This window comes from Myxine glutinosa, chromosome 11, assembly GCF_964187855.1.
Source record: "Myxine glutinosa chromosome 11, kmMyxGlut1.1, whole genome shotgun sequence".
NCBI classification, from domain to species: Eukaryota; Metazoa; Chordata; class Myxini; order Myxiniformes; family Myxinidae; genus Myxine; species Myxine glutinosa.
Window position 1 is genome coordinate 126132484 of NC_136271.1, and position 22067 is coordinate 126154550.

The following is a 22067-nucleotide window of genomic DNA, read 5'->3' on the forward strand; positions in this document are numbered from 1 at the left end:
GGCCCGCCAGCAGCGCCACCTCTCTGCCGTGTCGGAGTACACCACAGACATCCGGCATGTCGCCGGGAAGGACAACGCCGTGGCCGACTGCCTTTCTCGAGCCGGCGCCAACGCCGTCCACCTCGGCGTCGATTTCGCCCTAATGGCAACGGACCAGGCCACCGACGGCACGGTGCAGGCGCTCCGGGTGGCGGACACGGGCCTCCGCTTGGCTGACGTCCCCTTCGCGGACACGGTCCTGCTGTGCGACATCTCCCAAGGCTGACCTCGCCCCGTTGTGCCGGTCACCTGGCGGCGGCGCATTTTTACTTCGCTCCACGGCCTCTCTCACCCGGGCCGGAAGGCGTCCCAGAGGCTGGTGGCGGCGCGTTTCGTCTGGCATGGGCTGCAACGGGACGTCCGCGACTGGGCCAATGCCTGCACACCCTGCCAGCAGGCCAAGGTCCACCGTCATACCCAGGCTCCGCTGGCTCCCTTCACCGTGCCCGAGCGACGGTTCGACCACGTCCACGTGGACCTGATGGGTCCCCTTCCCCCATCGCAGGGGTTCACCCACCTGCTTACCATGGTGGACAGGACCACCAGGTGGCCGGAGGCCGTGCCCCTCGCCTCCACCACCGCCGACGTGGCCCAGGCATTCATCGCCACCTGGGTCGCGCGTTTCGGCGCACCAGCGGACATCTCGTCGGACCGCGGCCCACAGTTCACGTCCGAACTATGGGGCGCGGTCGCCCGCACGTTGGGCGTTACCCTGCACCGCACCACGGCCTACCACCCCCAGGCCAACGGGTTGTGCGAGCGGTTCCACCGCTCCATGCAGGCCGCACTCATGGCCGGCCTCCAGGACGACGGCTGGGCCGACCGGCTCCAGTGGGTCCTTTTGGGCCTCTGCACGGCTCCCAAAGAGGACCTCCAGGCGTCCACCGCCGAGCTGGTGTACGGCCAGGCCCTCCGCGTACCGGGCGAGTTCATTCCCGACGCCACCAGCCCCTGGTCCGCCGCGCGCCAGCGCACGGACTTCCAGGAGGCGGCCCGACGTTTCGCCCCGGTGCCCATGTCCCGCCACGGTGACCCCCAATCCTACGTCCCCCCAGCACTCCGCACGGCAGAGTACGTCTTCATGCGCCACGACGCGCACCGGGGGCCGCTCCGGCCACCATACGACGGACCCTTCCGGGTCCTACGACGGGACAACAAGTCCTTCATCGTCAACATTGGCGGCCGGGCGGACCGGATTTCGCTGGACCGCCTCAAGCCGGCCCACATGGACGTCGGCCAGCCGCCACGGCTGGCTCTCCCACCGCGGCGCGGCCGCCCCCCGTCCACTGCACCCCCCGTCCAACCACCCGCCACCACACCGGACACCCCCCCGCCCCCCCCCCCCCCACGACTGGCCAGGGGTCGTTTCGGTCGGGTCATCCGGACCCCCCTCAGGTTGACCTTCCTGGATCAAGTCCATTCTGGGGGGGCGTGTGTAGCGACCCTTGGGTCCCCCAAGCGAGACCAGCAACAGAATCTCCTTGCTCCAGCCGGTGACGTAACCGGCGGGCAAACCACGGCGCCGGGGTGGCCGATCACGTGACCACCAAAGCGTGCCGCGCGTGCGGTTATAATCCTTTGCACCTGTCGGTCACGTGACCACCAAAGCGCGCCTCGCCTGAGAGGCGTGGCTTTCGGTTTCGGTTGTGCTTTCTGGTTTTGATATACATGTATATGCAGCCCGATAAACGGGCTTTTCAGAGTTCCCGAGTTGGTTTTTACAATAAACATCTTCTCGGACGAGTTTGTGTCTTGCCCGTCACTTCGTCCCTTCGTCCGTCTCAAGCAAGAGCCCTGCTCTTCAATATGATATTAACCTAATTATGCATACAGTACAGTACATAGGATTTTAACCGAAGTTATGCATACAGTACAGTTCAGTACAGTACATAGGATTTTAACCGAAGTTATGCATAGAGTACAGCTCAGTATATATAGGATTTTAACCTAAGTTATGCATACAGTTCAGTACATAGGATTTTAACCAAAGTTATGCATTGAGTACAGCTCAGTATATATTGGATTTTAACCTAAGTTATGCATACAGTACAGTACATAGGATTTTAACCGAAGTTATGCATTGAGTACAGCTCAGTATATATTGGATTTTAACCTAAGTTATGCATTGAGTACAGCTCAGTATATATAGGATTTTAACCTAAGTTATGCATACAGTTCAGTACATAGGATTTTAACCGAAGTTATGCATTGAGTACAGCTCAGTATATATTGGATTTTAACCTAAGTTATGCATACAGTAGGGCTACAGTTCAGTACAGTACCTAGGATTTTGCCCGAAGTTATGCATACAGTGCAGTTCAGGATATATAGGATTTTAACCTAAGTTATGCATGGAGGTCAGTTCAGTATATATAGGCTGGTATTTTAACCTAAGTTATGCATGGAGTACAGTTCAGTATATATAGGATTTTAACCTAAATTATGCACAGAGGACAGTTCACCCTTGGGCACGCCCCTAGGCTAAATCTGATGTGCCCATGTTTTTGTCGTGAAAAATTACCCCCCATGGTCCCCTCTTCCCTCTCTAAATCACTTCCTTAGGCTGTCCATGAGACAAAACCGAACAAACAGATGTTCAGAAATAGGTTTATAGATAGATTAACACGGCATTGTCCCTTGTATGATGCACATTTAAACAAGCGTGAGCTACATCTTTCCTATTTATGTACATCGAGATGATTCTACACGTCACGCAGTCCATGCTATTTCTTTTACAATTCTACCTTTCCTACGGTATTCTTTTACCTACCCCCATAAACGTAACAATACATACAAACATACATACATACATACTATACATACATGCATACGCAGGATGGACAGACAAACATTGTTCTAGAATCTAGATGGCTATGCCCAACAGGCTATACTGTAACAAGTACAAAAAGTTTTAAGTATATGCTAGTGTGGTGCGGGAGCACACACGTTGAACAAAGGTAGGCCACAACGCTTTGGATATTATCGAGCTCTTTATTACTTGCTCACTCATCCGCACTGACGTGCGCGCGGCAGCGAGCCCGCGTATATATCTCCAGGCCACGCCCTACCTGGGGCGTGGCCGCCACCCGCTGGTGCGCGGAATTATGTCTCTGTGCCAGCGAGCCATCGTGTCCGCCACACTAGTATTTTAACCTAAGTTATGCATAGAGTACAGCTCAGTATATATATGATTTTAACCTAAGTTATGCATAGAGTACAGCTCAGTAGGTACATAGGATTTTAACCGAAGTTATGCATACAGTCGGGCTACAGCTCAGTAGGTACATAGGATTTTAACCTAAGTTATGCATACAGTCGGGCTACAGCTCAGTAGGTACATAGGACTTTAACCGAAGTTATGCATACAGTACAGTTCAGTACATAGGATTTTAACCGAAGTTATGCATACAGTTGGGCTACAGCTCAGTAGGTACATAGGATTTTAACCGAAGTTATGCATACAGTACAGTTCAGTACATATAGGATTTTAACCTATTAAAGTTATGCATACAGTACAGTTCAGTACATCGGATTTTAACCTAAGTTATGCATGGAGTACCGTTCAGTATATATAGGATTTTAACCTAAGTTATGCATACAGTACAGTTCAGTATATATATGATTTTAACCTAAGTTATGCATAGAGGACAATTCAGAATATATATATATATATATGCTAGTATTTTAACCTCAGTTATGCATAGAGTACAGCTCAGTATTATATATGATTTTAACCTAAGTTATGCATAGAGGACAGTTCAGTATAAAAAGGCTAGTATTTTCACCTAGGTTATGCATACAGTAGGGCTACAGCTCAGTAGGTACATAGGATTTTAACCTCAGTTATGCATACAGTAGGGCTACAGCTCAGTAGTACATAGGATTTTAACCGAAGTTATGCATACAATACAGTTCAGTACATATAGGATTTTAACCGAAGTTATGCATACAATAGGGCTACAGCTCAGTAGGTACATAGGATTTTAACCTAAGTTATGCATACAGTACAGTTCAGTACATATAGGATTTTAACCGAAGTTATGCATACAATACAGTTCAGTACATATAGGATTTTAACCGAAGTTATGCATACAATACAGTTCAGTACATATAGGATTTTAACCGAAGTTATGCATGCAGTACAGTTCAGTACATGGGATATTAACCTGGCAGAGACACGGAGGTATATAATAAACCTGGAGAGCCAATGATGGCTGTCGGCTGAAGCTAGCGGAAGTTGCTTGGTGGCCATATTGGGAAGCCGATTGTGTCTGCTTCCGTGTTTGATCTCACAATCAGCTGATCTCACAATTTCTGATTCATTTTGGATGCTTACCGACTGTAAGGAGTCTTATTTGTGAACGCGCTGTTTCAAAATGCCACAGTGTGTTGCATTTGACTGCACAAATACCTCAGGGAAGGCCTCCACATGCACATTTCACAAGTAAGTGACAAACCGCGATCGCGGGTGTTCTGCTTTTTCAGTTTTTGGCGTGGTCACGGTGGTGGGGCTAGGTAATTAAGTTTCAATGAAGTTTCAATGAAGTTTGAACACTGTGTTTGAATTTGATGATGTTAGACCACGCGCAGGGTGTGCAATACGACACAGATCTCAAATATAACTGTATTGTGTATTCACTAGGGCTATGTGAGTATGTCAGACTGATGTCTGATTGACTCATTCATTGATTCAGATTGAAGTATCGAGATTGACTCGTCAGCTCGTGATCATTGTCAAGTGATTTAATTTGTGATGAGCTTAACTTAATTGTCCAGTCTACTACTGTCAGGGTTTCCATGCCCTCCTGTGTCACTCGTGAGCAGAAAGAGCAAATGGGGGTTACTTGTGGAAGGTACGAAAGTCCGACACATGGCAAACATTAGCAGATGAAGTTGTATTTAACTATACATATGAAACTCAAAATATTATTTTGATATGGAGTCGTTTTGACTCGGATGTTTTGACTGCCCTCTGAGGTTTTGACCCGCAACCACATTTTGTGACCACAATGTATTTTGTTTCAAGGTTTCCAAAGGATAAGGACTTGTGCTCTCGATGGACATCTGCCCTGAGAAGGGAGTCCTTCTACCCCACCCCAGGCACCACAGTTCTGTGCAGTGATCACTTCAATGAGAGTGACTTCGACAGGACTGGTCAAACCGTCCGACTGAAGCCGAAGTACTCGAAGTACTCGATGCATGTCACATGCTTAAACTTGCAAGAAACTGTCTTGGATCCATGAAAATGATGGAGGATGGCAACAAAAAAGTCATCGCGTGGAAATACATCCAGGCACTCTTTGATCTGCAGAAGAGGGAAGGCTTGCGTCTGGGAAATAAGCTCTCCCGGAAACACATCGAGTGGAAGAGCAATGTCATGAAGATGGACACAGCACTCAGACATTGAGCACTAGTGTGGCAGATGCAATTCGGTTTTGCAGGGACACTTTGCAACTATCAGAATTTCAGGGCAGTGAGGCTACCTGCCAATACATTGAAACATTGGACAAACTGTTTGACATTCTAAATTCTCGCAATCCATTGGCACGAAACTACAAGGCACCACTCATGACATCACGAGAAGGACTTTTCCTGCCATTCCTGGATACTGCCTACAGTTACTTGTCCAACATCAAAAACATGAATGGTCAAGTTATGACCAATACGCGTTTGAAAACCCCCTTCATTGGTTTCATGATCTGCATAGAGAGTGTCACAATTTTGTATTTCACATATGTCAAACCTGCCTCATCTCCCCTGCGATACCTGCTCACGTACAAAATGAGCCAAGACCACATTGAACTTTTCTTTGGAGCGGTCCGCATTGCATGTGGAAGTGGGAATAACCCAACGGCCCGGCAGTTTGTTGCCGCATATAAGCGCCTCTTGATGCGACATGACATCAAGTCTGCAAGTGGGTTGCCCTTTGTCTGATATGGCGAGTTCACCAACACTTCATGTAAATATTTAAACTGTAAAAGATGTGTTGCATGAGATGTCTATATCTCCGCTCCATTATTCATGTAACAATTACCATGTCCTGCTGAACGTTCCATTGCAACATGTAAGTCTTGTATGTTATGAATAGCAAAAACTTCCGAAACCCAAGAATTGTGTGGGTTAACTACATGACAGCGTTTCATGTCATTTATGTGACTGGTTTCTAACATCTCGGTAATAGAAACATACACATCTTAGTTACAATATAATGACTGAATTAAGTAACATCATATAACATGACAACAAATCAGATCTTTATATTGAGGAATATTATAGAACAAGCCAAAGAATGGCAAACGACGATGTACCTCAATTTTATAGATTTCTAGAAAGCTTTCGACTCCTTGCCCAGAGAAAGTCTGGGTCATAATGAAGAAATACAGCATACCTGGAAAATTAGTGAACCTTGTAAAAGCCCTTTACCAAGACTTTCAATGTGCGGTCGTCGAGCAAGGTGAAACAACAGAATGGTTCAAGGTGAAGACAGGAGTTAAACAGGGGTGTAACATGTCAGGATTCTTATTCCTACTAGTGGGTGATTGGGTCATGAGAAGAACGATAAAGAACACCGAGCGAGCGGTAATTTTGGGCACTTTTTTTTCAAACAAGCTCTAAACCATTGGATTCCCCAGGAAAAATGCGTCTAGAATCAACTTCAAACTTAATGAACACCATTTCCTTAAAGAACGGGATTCTGAGCCCGAATATCAGTTCAAATATTAGTATTCTATATTAATTAAATAGTCGGCGGTCCTAAAATTCGCTCCAGCTGCATCATCAGTGCGCCACGCCTTTGCTTTGACAGGCTTTGTTTACAAAACAATCGGCTTCCCAATATGGCCGCCAGACTATTTCCGGTGGCTTCACGGCGGCTAATGCTGCGAGGTGGCCAATTGGCTCTCCATATTATATACCTCCGTGGGCAGAGACACAAGTGGGATACTTTGTAGTTTGTACGAACAACTCCATCTATTCGCATATTGCGTCACTGAATTGGTTCACCAATCAAAAGCTAGAAGCTGATTGTTTTTTTTAGATCAAAAGGTCAAAGGTCAAGATTGCGTAAAAATTCCAATTTTCACCCAATTGACGTGAATTTTAAGAATTTGCAGGTTACAGAACTGGTTCTCTAATCAAAAGGTAGAAGCTGATTTTTTAAATCTAAAGATCAAAGGTTAGGGTTGCATAAAATCATTAATTTTCAATTTGAATTTTTAAAAACTGTTTTCGTTTTTTTGAGGACTGGAAGAAGAAGAAGACGTCCGATTACAAATGGACGCGGACGGGCTTTGCATTTCCAGATGCTTTTTTATCTTTCTTTCTGCATGTTCTAACAACCTCGCTGCCATTTATATGGACCTTGCTTTAGCTCCTCAATGGCCCCCAATTACGGCATATAAACCTTTTTATTATACATTTTCCACAGCAACATCAAGTACGACAAGTGAAGTTATTTCGCGTCAAATGAAATGTGGCGACGGGAATAACTAACCAGCATGACACTGCGAGGCAGGCTGTCTGCACCCATTCCCAAACAAACAAGGCCTAGGATGAACGACCCCATCAACAGGGCAGGGGTCAACAGGTGAAATGACAACGAGGCCGAACTTACGATGGATGTTTGCTGCAGTTGTAGAAGATGAGGTCGACCGAGGCAAATGTCAAGCCCGTCTCTGCAGACGTGAGCTGTAAGGCAACTGCCCGGGTGTCATCTTGGATGGGAACCATGAAAGCAAACAAAAGAGAATGCAGTTAAGTGTTAGGTGGAGAGGGCATTGGTAAACAAAACAAAAGAAAAAAAAACAGAAAAGAAAATGAAATGACAAAAGGAGAAAGCGAAAATAATGTTTTTTTAAATTCAAGGTCTTAAACACGAGGAAAGAGCAAGGAGACTGTGAGAAGAGTCTAAATGGGGTAAAATGAAAATACCTGGGCGCACTTAAAGGTCCACAGCTGATGTCCCATTGAAGGCTACAATATGAAGACCTATTGATTGGACACGAGATGGTGTATTTTTTGGTTTATGAGTGCCAGGAAGGTGCAGGTGTGGCAGGTGTCAGGTGAGAAATTTGGGATGGAGGGTGAGGGGGGTGAGCTGTGGAATGAGGGATGTTTAAATGTGACATCACCTTGAGAACACAAAGCTCATCACAAAGTGATTCATTTGCATAACACAAGCCTTCACGAAACAAAGAGGATGACATTGGGGAGAGAGACGAGTCATGGGACAACAAAAATGACTCCCATGTTGTTGACACAGAGTAAGTTTGCACAAAGGAAGCAAATGAGCGAACACAGACGTATTGGATGCAGAAAGAAGAGTGGACAGGTTGAATATGGACATAGGAGTCCACGATTGGTGTATTACTTCAATATCTAATGAGTTATTGGGTGGGACGCAGTCTCAATGTGCGTCTGTATTGGGAATGAAGGACAAGAAAGAGTGTGCGGGGATGGGTATAGGGGGAGGAGGAGGAGTGGAGAGAAATAGGTTGTACAGATGCTTATGCTAAGTGTGGGGAAAGGTGGAGTGAGGTGATTATTTTGCCAAAATCCACAAGCTATAGGTAGGACCATATACAGGTATCCATCTTGTAAACGATGAAAGACGGAATCAGGCAAGGCACTCAACCCTGTGCCCAATGCGTCAAAGGAATTTGGGATTTAGCCAGGTACTGATTCAAAAGCCCACTTTTACAATGACATTTTACTCCAAACAGAATGGCCTTGAAATTTGAAGCGACACAAGTTAAAGAAAGAAACGTGGCATAACCTACCCCATCCTACCAGCAGGCAGACAGCATCCGCGTCACTCTCACTGATCTGGAATTGATTAGATGCTCATCTGATAACTGTAACATGTCCTTCAATCCTGGCAAATCTCATAGTCACACCCTGTCATCCAGAAGGATCATCAAATATATCCACCTATCAATTTCAATGATCAGCTACAGGAAGATGTTAATTCTCTTTCACTTATATGGGCCACAATCAGGCAAGGCCTCTACTTGGCTGACAATATAGCAAAGCTGGCCTCCCAAACCAGCTGCATCTTGGGCCTATGCCATCAATGCAAGTCATTCCTTGAAAAGTACAGCTACTCATCACCAAAAGATCTTTGTCCAGAGCTCAATGGAGTACTGATTTCCCCTATTAGCTGGCATTGCATCACATCTGTCTGTCCTGGATTCTGCAGAATCTAAAGGTCTCAAATTCACTGGCAACTCCTCCAATGATGCTGAAGCAAAAGGCCTGTTGCTCTCACACTGCAGACTGGTCGGTGGTCATTCTGTTCTTCCTCTGGTCTAGCTTTTTCTGCTCTCAAAGCAATTAGACCCTCCACAGTAACCGCTACCGAGTTAAACTCACAAAATCAAGATTTAATGCACCTCTTAAATTGATTTGTCTTAAATCCAAAGATGGCTCAACCACACTCTTGTGCCAATGCATCCATAATTCCTACCAGCAATCTTCTATACTCCCATTAACTTGACCGAGGTTAATCCAACAGTCTTACTTGCAAGATAACGTGTGTATTGTTTTTTTGTTATACAGAATGAAGGCTTGTGGAAGAGCAAGAAGTGTTTCCTCTACTCCTCCCTTCCCTCATATTACGACCTTACTTATTGTGTCAAGCTGGGTCGCACTGTCTGACAGTCACTGGTTACAAATTCTTGCCCTTTGTAACCCCGTTCTTCCCCAGATCTTTAAGTTTGTGAATATATATGTATGTATATATGTATATGTATATATATATATATATATATATATATATATATATATATATATATATATATATATATATATATATATATATATATATATATATATATATACACAGACTTGGCATTTAATATGGAATATTTTTTTTTCTTGACGGGTTTACTTTCTGAACTCAGTATATCAATCTGGTGAGTTTCTTTTACGCTTCGGTGATTTATTTGTTAAAAGAACCATGTCACTGATTGTCTGTCGCAGCAAGAAGTCAACAACAGGATTATATCACAGGTGGCATGGCAAAATGTACGGACAGGTGCATTTGATGATTGGCTTCACAGTCGGGTATACAAGGGTTGTTGCGTTCTGTATTCGTGGAAAACAACTGCTGGACGTCTCCAAACGTTATTGCCGCTTCCTCTGGAGATGGTCCGTCAACTCGACAATGCTGTTTGTCATGGAGTGGTGGCTTTACGAAATTACGGCATGAAACAGCGTGCTATTGCTCGGCAGTATGGCATCACTCAAGGTCAGGTGGCAAAGATCCTGAAACGAAATGCTCAGAGGGGTGTCCCTACTCCAATACCGAGGCCAGGACGTCCCTGCAGAACCACAAGGAGGGATGATCACCAGCTGCACCAGTTAGTCCGCAATGGCCGTACCATGTCAGCTAATCGGCTTAGGGCTGAGTGGAAGCAACTGACAAATGTGCCTGTATCCAGAAGGCTAGTCAACCAATGACTGGTTCAAGCAGGCTATCGTGCCAGGCGTCCCCTGAGAAAGCCACGCCTGACCAGACAACACCACCAGCGCCGATTGCAGTGGGCCAGAGAGCACCGTCAATGGCAGCCAGGACACTGGAATCACGTGATCTTCAGTGCCGAGTCTAGATTTCTGGTCTATCGTCAAGATGGTCGCGTCCGAGTGTGCAGACAAGTGCATGAAGCCTACAACAAAGATTGTATAGTGCCAAGAGTCCAAGCTGGAGGTGGTGGGGTGACCGTTTGGGCTGCTTTTCATGCAGGGGGCAAAACTGACCTGGTTGTTCTGAATGGAAACCTGAACCAGTTCAAGCACAGGGCCATTCTGGAAGAAACATTGCTTCCATTTGCTCGAGCAGCCTTTCGAGGAAACTTTGTCTTCCAAGATGACAATGCACGGCCTCATTGTGCTCGCCTGATCCAACACTTTCTTGCTGACCGTGGTGTAGAGCATATGGAGTGGCCTGCCATGTCCCCGGATATGAATCCGATAGAGAACTTGTGGGCAGAATTAACGCGTCAAATCGACCACTTGGACCAGCAGCCGATCTCTGTGCGTGAATTGCAGCAGGCTATTGTCACTGCATGGCAAGCGATTCCTGTCCAAACCTTGGCAGATCTCGTGAACAGCATGCCTCAACGTGTACGTGCTCTCCTGAATGCTCGTGGGGGTTACACGAAGTACAGAACTGTAATTTTACTGTCCGTTATCCCAGTCGTAATTTAACTTTTGTTTTTGTTATAAAAAAATTTTGGCTAATGTGCAAAATAAAGAGATACTTCTGGAAAACGTACAGAAGTTTAACACAGTACTGTCCATGAATTGAGTTCGATATCAGTTTACATCACTTTCAAGGATCAATTTATTTGTTTCGAAATGTCAAATGTGGTTTTTGTTTCTTTTAAAGGTCACATTAACAAAATCTAGAATAATTTCAACATAATTCCAATGAACTTTTGGTTCTAAGACATCTTGAAAAGTAAGTTCACCCCCATAAAAAAAATATTCCATATTAAATGCCAAGTCTGTATATATATATATATATATATATATATAATATTTTAAAAAGAAAAAAGAAAAAAAAGAAAGAGAAAGAGAAAGAGAAAGAGAAAGAAAGAGAAAGAGAGAGATCGGACCCCATTACTGTCGTGGGTACCAGGAAGCAAGTACTACACCATCTATTGCTGCATGCATCCTGACCAACAGGAAATGCCTGCCACACATTAACCTGTCTGTAGTACACAAAACAGTTCTGGGAGCAGCCAGGAACAATTTTAATTAAACAAGTCAGGAGACGACGATGGTTCACGGGCGAGCGGTATTCAATGACAAAGCACGGACGAAAACCGAAACAGGCCCGGACTGGGGGTCAGGGGCCCACATGGCAGGTGTCGGCCCCCGACATGCGGTGTACATGCCTATTTACAGAGGGCCCCAATGCGCTGCGTGCGCAGGCCTTTAAGAGCCAGCTGTACGTAATTGTGTGTGGTGCTGGTCTGGAAATGTCAAAACGAAGGTTACTGACCTTGAAATGAGATAGAAAATAATGTTTAATCAGATACCGAAAATTCGGTTCGATTCCGACAACTTTGAAAATTTGACCTTTGTGACCTTCAAAGGTCAAAGGTCGAAGATTCTGAAATTTGTTGGAAAACTTGTATTTCATGATGTATGTGATAATATAAGATCATGTACGTCATTTCACCCTATCAAGAAGCGAACAATGTAATAAAACCATCAAAAATCGACTTTTCTAAATTTCGTGACCCTGTGACCTTGACCTTGGGACGAAAATGAAAACTCGAGCTCCGTGGGGCTAGACACATGACATTAGCCTAACCAAATACCGAAACCCCTGTCGGATTCCACCAACTCCCTCGGAGAAGATGTAGCTTGAACTCGATTACCCCTAAAAAGACATCTTTTTTGGGCGTGGCTCCGCCCACAATGGGCGCCATACGCCCACTCTAGGCAGCACACAACTAGATCATGATATCAACCTCCCACCCAAGTTTCATCAAGATTGGATGATATCATCGGGTAGTTATGCTGTGGACAGACAGACAGACAGACACACAGACAGACAGACAGGCACACACCCATGACGAACATAGTGGTCACTCTGTTTGATAACTCGTGAACCAAAAATGCTCTTCTGGCTAAACAGTTTCATTGGCTCTGCCTATTAAGGGTGAACGAGCAGAGTGACAGCCCCCTACATCCTAGTAGAACTGTGTTGCTGCCAATACCGGGAATATAATTTAAATCTCAATTTTATTGATGTTCCCTCTACGGACTGGTCTATGAAATGGAGAATGAAAGCCTCTTCCTAGTATAGGCTGCAGTGCAATCCTATGGATATGTAGGGGCGGTAGCTCTGCTAAGCTCATGCATACTAGTTGGAGCCTGTGCAACTGTTTAGCCAGAAGAGCCTTTAACAAATATATACATTACAAGTCAAGAGACAACGATGGTTCACGAGCGAGCGGTATTCAATGACAAAGGACGGACTAAAACCGAAACAGGCCCGGACTGGGGGTTCAGGGGCCCACATGGCAGGTGTCGGCCCTCGACATGCGGTGTACATGCCTATTTACAAAGGGCCCCAATGCGCTGCGTGTGCAGGCCTTTAAGAGCCAGCTGTACGTAATTGTGTGTGGTGCTGGCCTGGAAAAGTCAAAACGAAGGTTACTGACCTTGAAATGAGATAGAAAATAATGTATAATCAGTTATGAGGTTAGTCAGCTACACAATACCGAAAATTCGGTTCGATTCCGACAACTTTGAAAATTTGACCTTTGTGACTGTCAAAGGTCGAGGATTCTGAAATTTGTTGGAAAACTTGTATTTCATGATGTATGTGATAATATAAGATAATGTACGACATTTCACCCGATCAGGAAGCGAACAATGTAATAAAACCATCAAAAATCGACTTTTCTAAATTTCGTGACCCTGTGACCTTGACCTTGGGGCGAAAAGGAAAAATCGAGCTCCGTGGGGCTAGTCACATGACATTGGCCTAACCAAATACCGAAACCCCTGTCAGATTCCACCAAACCCCTCGGAGAAGATGTAGCTTGAACTCGATTACCCCCTAAAAAGACATCTATTTCGGGCGTGGCTCCGCCCACAATAGGCGCAATACGCCCACTCTAGGCAGGACACAACTAGATCATGATATCAACCTCCCACCCAAGTTTCATCAAGATCGGATGATATCATCGGGTAGTTATGCTGCGGACAGACAGACAGACACACACCCTTGACGAATATAGTGGTCACTCTGTTTGATAACTCATGAACCAATATACACATATATGTACTCACTGACGGGAACGGTTCCAGCGTACATTAATGTACCTTTTGGGCACAATGGATGTACAGAACAACTTACTGCAAGTTTCCACGTAACGTAGTTTCCCCATGCAATAATCGTACAGCACGTACAAATCATGCACGCTTAGGTTTTTAGAGGTAACGCGAGGCATTCTGAGCAAATTTGAAACATTCTTTCCGAGATATGTGGATCATCCAAAAACATACTGATTACATTCTCTAACAATCCATTACAATGCCACATCTGCCAGAAAATGAGACAAATCAAATCATAGGACATCTTCAAGAAGGGTCTTCCATTAGCCATGTTGCAAGGCTTTTCAGCATGAGGAGAGGAGCTGTTTACAACCTCAAAATACATAATCAAGCCACTGGATCAAGAGATGTACGAAGAAATGGATGTCTCAGGACAACGATTCCCGCTCAGGGCGAAGATGCTCACATGACATCTGCACAATCGGTTTCAAACTGTCCAGAGCAATGCAAACACACTCCCTGGACCTCATGGATAAGTGCCAGCACCATCTTGAGGCGTCTTCATGATGCAGGCATCCGTGGTCATGGTTCTGTTCAGCATCCAAGACTTGCACCATGGCACATCCAAGTATGTTTGCAGGAGTCAAATAAACACGTTCGATTGCCATGGAGGCCATGAGCACATTAATTGTATTCAGTGAAAATGTCAGGTTTCTCCTTGAAGGGCATGATGGCTGTGCACGGGTCTCCAGAAGACGCAATGAGTGATATGCCCAATTCTGTGTCCAGGAAGCCGCACTTTTTAGATGTGAAAGTGCCACGATGTGGGCTGGTATTGCTGAAACCTTGCGCACCACCTCGATTCATATCCATGGCAATCCCACGGCAGATCGATACAATAATGAGTTGCCTGAACTTCAACACCGTGGTCCAGCAATCATCTTTATGCATGACAATGCTCCTGCTCACAGAACCATTCGAACAAGGAATGCTCTTGTGAATGCCAACGCTAACTTAATGACACCATGTCCTGCCATGTCGCCCGATTTAAATCCAATTGAACATCTCTGGTACAGTCACGTGAAAAAGTAAGTACACCCCATGTAGAGTTTTGACTTTTTCAACATATTTCAACATACAGCTATTTGATATTAATTTCAACAATATTGAGAGATAAAGGTGATATAATATAACAAATATCATGAAACATTTACATTTTGTAGGCCATTGTATAATTTAAATAAACATAAATGCAAATTTCGCATGTGGAAAAAGTAAGAACACCCTTGGCTCTAATAGGTGGTATTGCCCCCTTTGGCAGAAACAACTTCAAGTAGGCGTTTCTTATAACTGTCTACCAGTCTCTGACATCGACTGGGAGAAATTTTTGCCCACTCCTCCATGCAGAATTCCTTGAGCTGTGCGATGTTTGAGGGGTTTCTTGCATGCACAGCTCGTTTCAAATCCCCCCCACAACATCTCGATGGGATTTAGATCCGGGATTTGACTTGGCCATTCCAGAACCCTCCATTTCTTTCTTTTCAGCCATTCCTTGGTGGATTTACTGGTATGTTTAGGGTCATTGTCATGTTGCAAGGTCACCTTCGGTTGAGCTTCAACTTTCTGACAGATGGCCTCACATTATCCTCAAGCACCCTCTGGTACAATGAAGAATTCATAGTGGATTCTATGATGGTGAGCTGCCCAGGCCCTGATGCAGCAAAGCTGCCCCAAACCATAATATTTCCACCACCATGCTTTACAGTTGGTATCAGGTTCTTGTGGTCAAATGCTGTCTTTGGTTTTTGCCAAACATGTCTTCTGGTACTGTGGCCAAATAGCTCTACCTTTGACTCATCTGTCCAGAGCACATTGTTCCAGAAGTGCTGGTCTTTGCCGAGGTGTTCATTGGCAATTTTAGTCTTGCCCTGATGTTCTTTCTGGACAGCAAAGGTTTCCTCCTGGCACACCTCCCATGTTGATCAAATTTGTGCAGCCTCTTTCTAATGGTAGACTCGTGCACTTTGACATCAACAGTGGCAAGAGCTACCTGTAGGTCCCATGATGACATTCTGGGGTTCTTAGAGACTTCTTTGAGCATCTTGCGGTCTGCTCTCGGGCTGAACTTGCTGGGGCGGCCTGGCCTGAACAAGTTGGCAGTTGTTTGGAATGTTCTCCACTTGTAGATGATCTTCCGGACAGTCGAATGGTTGATTTCAAATTGTTTGGAGATCTTTTTAAATCCCTTCCCAGACTCGTCGGCATCTATAACCTTCTTTCTGAAGGCCTTAGAGAGCTCTTTTGATCTCGGCATGGTGATGCCACACACTTCAACAACAAAGAGCAAACCAAACTAAATGTCTGAGGTTTAAATAAGACAGGTTCCTCCAAGGTCCTCTCTGATGATGTTCTAATCATTTGCACCTGAGCTGGTGCACCTGATTCTAATTTTAGGTATTTGAAGTAGTGATAAATGTAGGGGTGTACTTACTTTTCCACATGCGAAATTTGCATTTATGTTTATTTAAATTATACAATGGACTACAAAATGTAAATGTTTCATGATATTTGTTATATTATATCACCTTTATCTATCAATATTGTTGAAATGAAGATCAAATAGCTGTATGTTGAAAAAGTCAAAACTTTACATGGGGTGTACTTACTTTTTCACATGACTGTGTATCATTGATCATCACGTTTGAACCTTGCCAAGACAGCCCCAGACCATCGATTAGCTGGAACATGAGCTGATTTGGGTGTGGGAATCCGTTCCCCAGGCTCAGATTCATGTGATGACGATGGAATGCTATGATTTCTGCCAGAGGTAGACATACCTGGTATGGAGTTTGTTACTTCCACCCTGGATCCCATTGTGAAAACATTTAGCACAACGCAGCATTACGTGACTAGTTCATAGCATAACAATCGTTAAGAAGAAGAGGAGAGTTTGGGGGTGGGTTATAGGGAGTAGAACAGACCACAAGTCTGAGGTGTGGGTGAACTATCAATTTGAAGCTCTGTCGGGAAAGATAAGATTGAGGATTGGATGGACAGTCTTTTGCAATGAGTGGATGATTGTCAGTGGAGCCCTGTCCAAATCCCATATGCCTGACCTAACCAGCTCAAGTTGAATGTCAGGCCTGGTCAGCTGGTTCATGAAAAAAAATTGAGCCAATATTTACATGTTCTATGAACTACCGACTCCGTATTATGGTACTTTGTGTAAGAAGGTTATTTGTTCGTAGCATTTTGAGATGATTTCTCGTTACCTCCGCTACCGAAGTTGGATGGAGGTTATGTTTTCACCACCCCTGTCTGTCTGTGAACAGGATAGCTCAAAAAGTTGTGAACGGATTCGGACGAATTTGGGTGGAGAGGTTGGGTGCGTGATAAGCATGAAATGGTTAGATTTTGGTGAAGATCGGATGTGGATCTGGATCTGAGAATTTTTAAAAGAGATTCTTCACCATTGAGAGATATGGCTAGTTGTCTTAGCGGTTAGGGTGCCGGCTTGGGATCCTAGGATCCTGGGTTTGAATCCCGGTCGATCGCTGAATTAACGCCAGAGGGGGTTGACTCAGCCTGTCATCCTTCCGAGGTCGGCAAATTGAGTACCAGTTCACTGGTAATTCCCTGTGTGTCGCAAAAGGCAACTAGCAGAGTTGGCGGCAGGATGGGCATCCGGCCATAAAACTGATTCAAAAAGGGGACCACGGTGCCCGAAAAAGGCCAACCCCCCACTCTGCGGGGAACAATGGCCTCGAAAGGTGGTATATGAGAGATATGGCTAAACCTATATATAGCATAATATCTCAAAAAGTTATGGACAGATTCGGATGAAACTTGGTGGACAATTTAACCTGTGTGTCAAGGAAGAATATATTTAATTTTGGTAAAGATTCACATCCGGATCCGAAACAGAGAATTTTTTTCATGATTCTTCACCATTGAGTGATAGGGCCAAAATCGATATATAGAATGATATCGCAAAAAATTATGGACGGATTGGGACGAAACTATGTTGATGAGTTGGTTAGGTGACAAAAAAAAGCACATTCGATTTTGGTTCAGGTCCTAATCCAGATCTGGCCTATCATTGGGATACTAAACATAAACTGTTCACGTGTTCAGCCTGGTGGAGTTATGCTCCCTACCATGTGTCGTCCTAGTTGTAGTTGTTATAGCAGCCCATTAAGAGCAAAGAGTGACATCATGGACAAGTAAAGGAAACGTATTTTATGGCATCAGGAATTATACATCTCAAATTTAGCATCTCTTATCTGTTCTTCCCTCTGATTTAGTATCCATCATGCTTTCCTCCTTCTACCAGCTTACCGGACAGATTGGCGAAGAGTTGTGGAACGTCTTGCATCGAGGGTGAGTGGCAGCCAATCACGTTTCCAGACACATGACCCAGTTGCTTGGCAAAACCATCAAAGGAGCAGTTTACACCGGCAGACAAGTCAGGCACACTCTGTGCTCTCACCGTCAACTGGAAAAGCACCCGGTGGTCAATGAGATCTTGTGTTATTACATGTGCATCATAATTATACGGTGGACATTTCATTTTGGCGGATGCGCTATTTTATCCCTCAACATTATTTACACACAGCAATAAAACTCCAGCAGCCTTTCTATAATTTAATATCCATTATATAGTTTTGCCTTCCAAGGGCGACGCTAAGCTCACATTGAACCTGTCCAGAAAGGTCGACAAAAGGAGAACTATTTTCCTAATTCATGGCTACCTATACTGTATTTCGGAAACCTTTGTCGTATTTGATTGGAAATGTGACAGTGACAGTTCTACAAATGTAAAGGCCCCCTTCCTTACTCTAAGAAAAACTCTAAGATGAACGACAGTCAGGCTCGACACTTGACAGAGTCACAAAGTGATGTTTCGCGATCAATGTATGTGATGTACGTTTCAATACGAAAGCAAATATTAGAGTTCAGTAAGAGTATACAACCGAGATAACGAGAGAAACTATGAACCAGAAAACTGACTTAGCGAGACCACGTTTGGCGAAATATAATTTACTATTAAAAAGTCCATCAAAAATTACGGGTTGGAACAGTTTATTTGACGGTGCAGCCTCGTGAGTGTGCCAAAGTCTGAAGCCTCGGCCTAGTGTGAGGTGTGCTTTTATGTTTTTTATTTATCAGACATTTTACGGATGTAAATGAACACTCGTTTTGCTCTGCGCGTGTTGCATGTCACCTGTAGCGAATTTCACCTTCCTGTGCCTACATTTATTGTTATTTTTAATAAACGCTTCTGTACACCGCCCTTGAGGCTCTGTTTGCAAGCCACCGTCTACAATTCCAATAGAAGAGACATAATTACTCTTTCATAGAAAATGTTTTTCGACTTTGTTTTATCCTCAAAAATAAACTGTAGTGAACACACATTCATGTTAAAGATTGGCCTTTAAACCCCGACTCAAATAGTCCTTATGAAGGGGGACAGACATCTGCACAAACACACAGACTGACATTGTGTTTTATATTGTAGATTCCTGTTGTGTAAAAGTGCGGCGAACATTAAATCTGTGTAAAACACCATTAACAGAGTTTCCTCTCTTTTCTAAATGTCATCATTAGTATTCATCACACTTAATAACATGTGAATAGTTTAATATGGATTTTGTAAAGTTATATGTTCGTTGTAGGTGTACTTCGGGACAATCACTGGGCCTCCTGAGATTTAGCTCAGGTGAGAAGAGGTAGGCCTATTCCATTCTGGCAAAGAACCGAAGAGATTTTTTTTAAACCTGAGGTCCACTTGATGATGGCAATGAAGTGCACAGTGATTGTCAAGTAAACAGCCCAATACCTGTGGACCTACCTGGACATTAGCCATGGTCACCGAGAGATTTCCTGGTATGACCATTAACCCCACACACTGCTTAGCTCCGTAGGCAAAGCGCCGAGGACGCGATGCTTGTGGGCAGCTTTCCCGACGGCAGCACCTGCGAGGAGCAAAGTCTAACATGAATGTCCACACTATTAACAGCCTGAAACTTAGTTTTTGAATACACAATGGAAGACGTGAAATACGCAATGGGTATTTTATACAAAGGGTATTTTCTTGATATAACCAACAATGACGGCCAATAGGATGGTTTTGGATTTGATAGGGCGGGAGGGAAATGGACCAAAAACAACGACGACAGCCACAACAATGCCCTGATGGAATGTCTCCAGAAGTGAGGCACACCTGAATGAAGAAGTCACAATCAACCTACTCTTGACGAGGCCGAGCAGATTATAAAGAAGATTTGGAAGTAAATGTAGATGTTGGAAACAGAATTGTAAATAATTATGAATTATGACTTTTAAGTTTGGTGATGATGCATAGAGAAGTGAGAGAGGAAATGGGAAACAGACAGACATACAGTCAGACACCATCTTTTATTGATAGACTATAAACAAGTAGGGGGGAAGTCATCAAAAAATGCAGGGCCATGAAGATCCCATCCCATCACAGCACAGTTGCTAAATAATATAACGCACATGCTTGTGGATTCACTTTGTTTCATAAAGAAAAGTATGATTATTTTAGAAATATATTTATTTACAAAGTGATAACAGAATTTCAAATGGCAAATAAAACACTTCTATATTCACAAATCATGCTTTATCAGATTTGATCGGTTGCTTTAGAAATGATGTTGATAAAGAAAATCATCCATCACATAAGTTCCCGCAAGTATGCCGAGCCGTGCAGTTTCGGACCATTCAGAGCCGAAATGTGAGATGATGTGACGGACCGTCTGAGCTGTGCCGTGCCAGACTGTTCCAAGCTGTGACGAACCGTTCCAGGCCGTGAGCCGTGACGGACCGTCCGAGCTGTGCCATGTCAAGCTCGACCATGCGGTGTGCTGGACCATTCCCTGATGTGACAGAGTTCCGAGCCGTGCCGAGCCATACCATGCCGATACAGACCACACAGAGCCATGCAGTGGCATGTGTGATGTGCCAGATCGTGCCGTGCCATTCCAGATAGCACACCGACTCCGGGACAACATTGGCGAGTTTGGCGAATGGACGCGCGTGAAGAACTTCTGTGATGTTACGAAACAGAAGGTGACAGTTTCTTACAGCGCGTAGTGACTGGGGATGAAAGATGGGTCCACTACTTTCAGCCAGAAATGAAAAGGGCAAGCAAAGAGTGGCGCCATTCAACTTCACCGAAGCCCAAAAAAATTCTGCACACAGACGTCCGCTTGAAAGGTGATGCTGATGCTCTTCTGGGATAGCCAAGGCCCACTTTTAGTGCATTCCATGCCCAGAGGGACCACAGTCACCAGTACATCATACTGCGACCTCCTTAAAAATCGTCTGAAACCAGCAATTATATAAAAACGTCGTGAACTACTCACTCCGGTGTTTTGATACAGCATGGCAATGCTCGGCCCCATACTGCCCACACGACAGCTGCAGCAATCCAGGACCTGCCTTTTGAGTGTCTTCCTCATCCACCCTACTCGCCAGACATCGCCTCATCGGATTACCACATATTTGGGCCACTTCGAGTCACTTGGTGGAACCACTTTTCGATCCGACGAAGAGGTCCAAGAGGCAGTTCACGAAAGGCTACACAAGCAGCCAAAATATTTTTTCCTAGAGCAATCCAGGCCTTAGTAAAGCACTGGAAAAAATGCATTGAATGCAATGGAGATTATGTCGAAAAATAACACAGTTGTTCCACACGTACATGCAATAAACAAGTTGTGAAAATATTTTAAGGTTACTTATTGACTGCCCCTCGTGTATATATCTATCCATCCATCTATCTATCTATCTATCTATCTATCTATATATATATATATATATATAATTATATATATATATATATATATATATATATATATATATATATATATATATATATATACATACATACATACATACATACACAGTCGGGGCCAAAGTATTGGCACCCTTTCACTTTGTTCAAATAATGCACCATTTATTCCTGAAAATTGTTGAAATTAAAAAATATTTTGGTATCCACATATGCATTTCTTTGGTTTACAGTTGAACAAAACAAAAAAAGCTGAAAAATTACGAAATCTTAGGTTATTCCACACAGAAATTCTAAAATGGCCCGTACAATATTATCGGCGCCTTTTTGAAGTTGTAAGAAATAATTAGATTTAAAGCAGGTGATTCTCCTTTACTTTGGAATTGAACTCACCTGTGGTAAGTTGCAAGTGCCTGCAATA

The 22067-nt window shown here is 44.2% G+C and overlaps 1 protein-coding gene across 1 annotated transcript in view; it reads right to left on the reverse strand.

Moving 5' to 3' along the window:
- The window catches only part of LOC137436886 (plexin-A1), a 427871-nt gene that overhangs the window by 197418 nt on the left and 208386 nt on the right, over positions 1-22067 (reverse strand). The window contains 3 exon segments of the mRNA XM_068131094.2: positions 7652-7751; positions 18172-18328; positions 19685-19808. Of these exon segments, the coding sequence (XP_067987195.2) occupies positions 7652-7751; positions 18172-18328; positions 19685-19808 (381 nt within the window).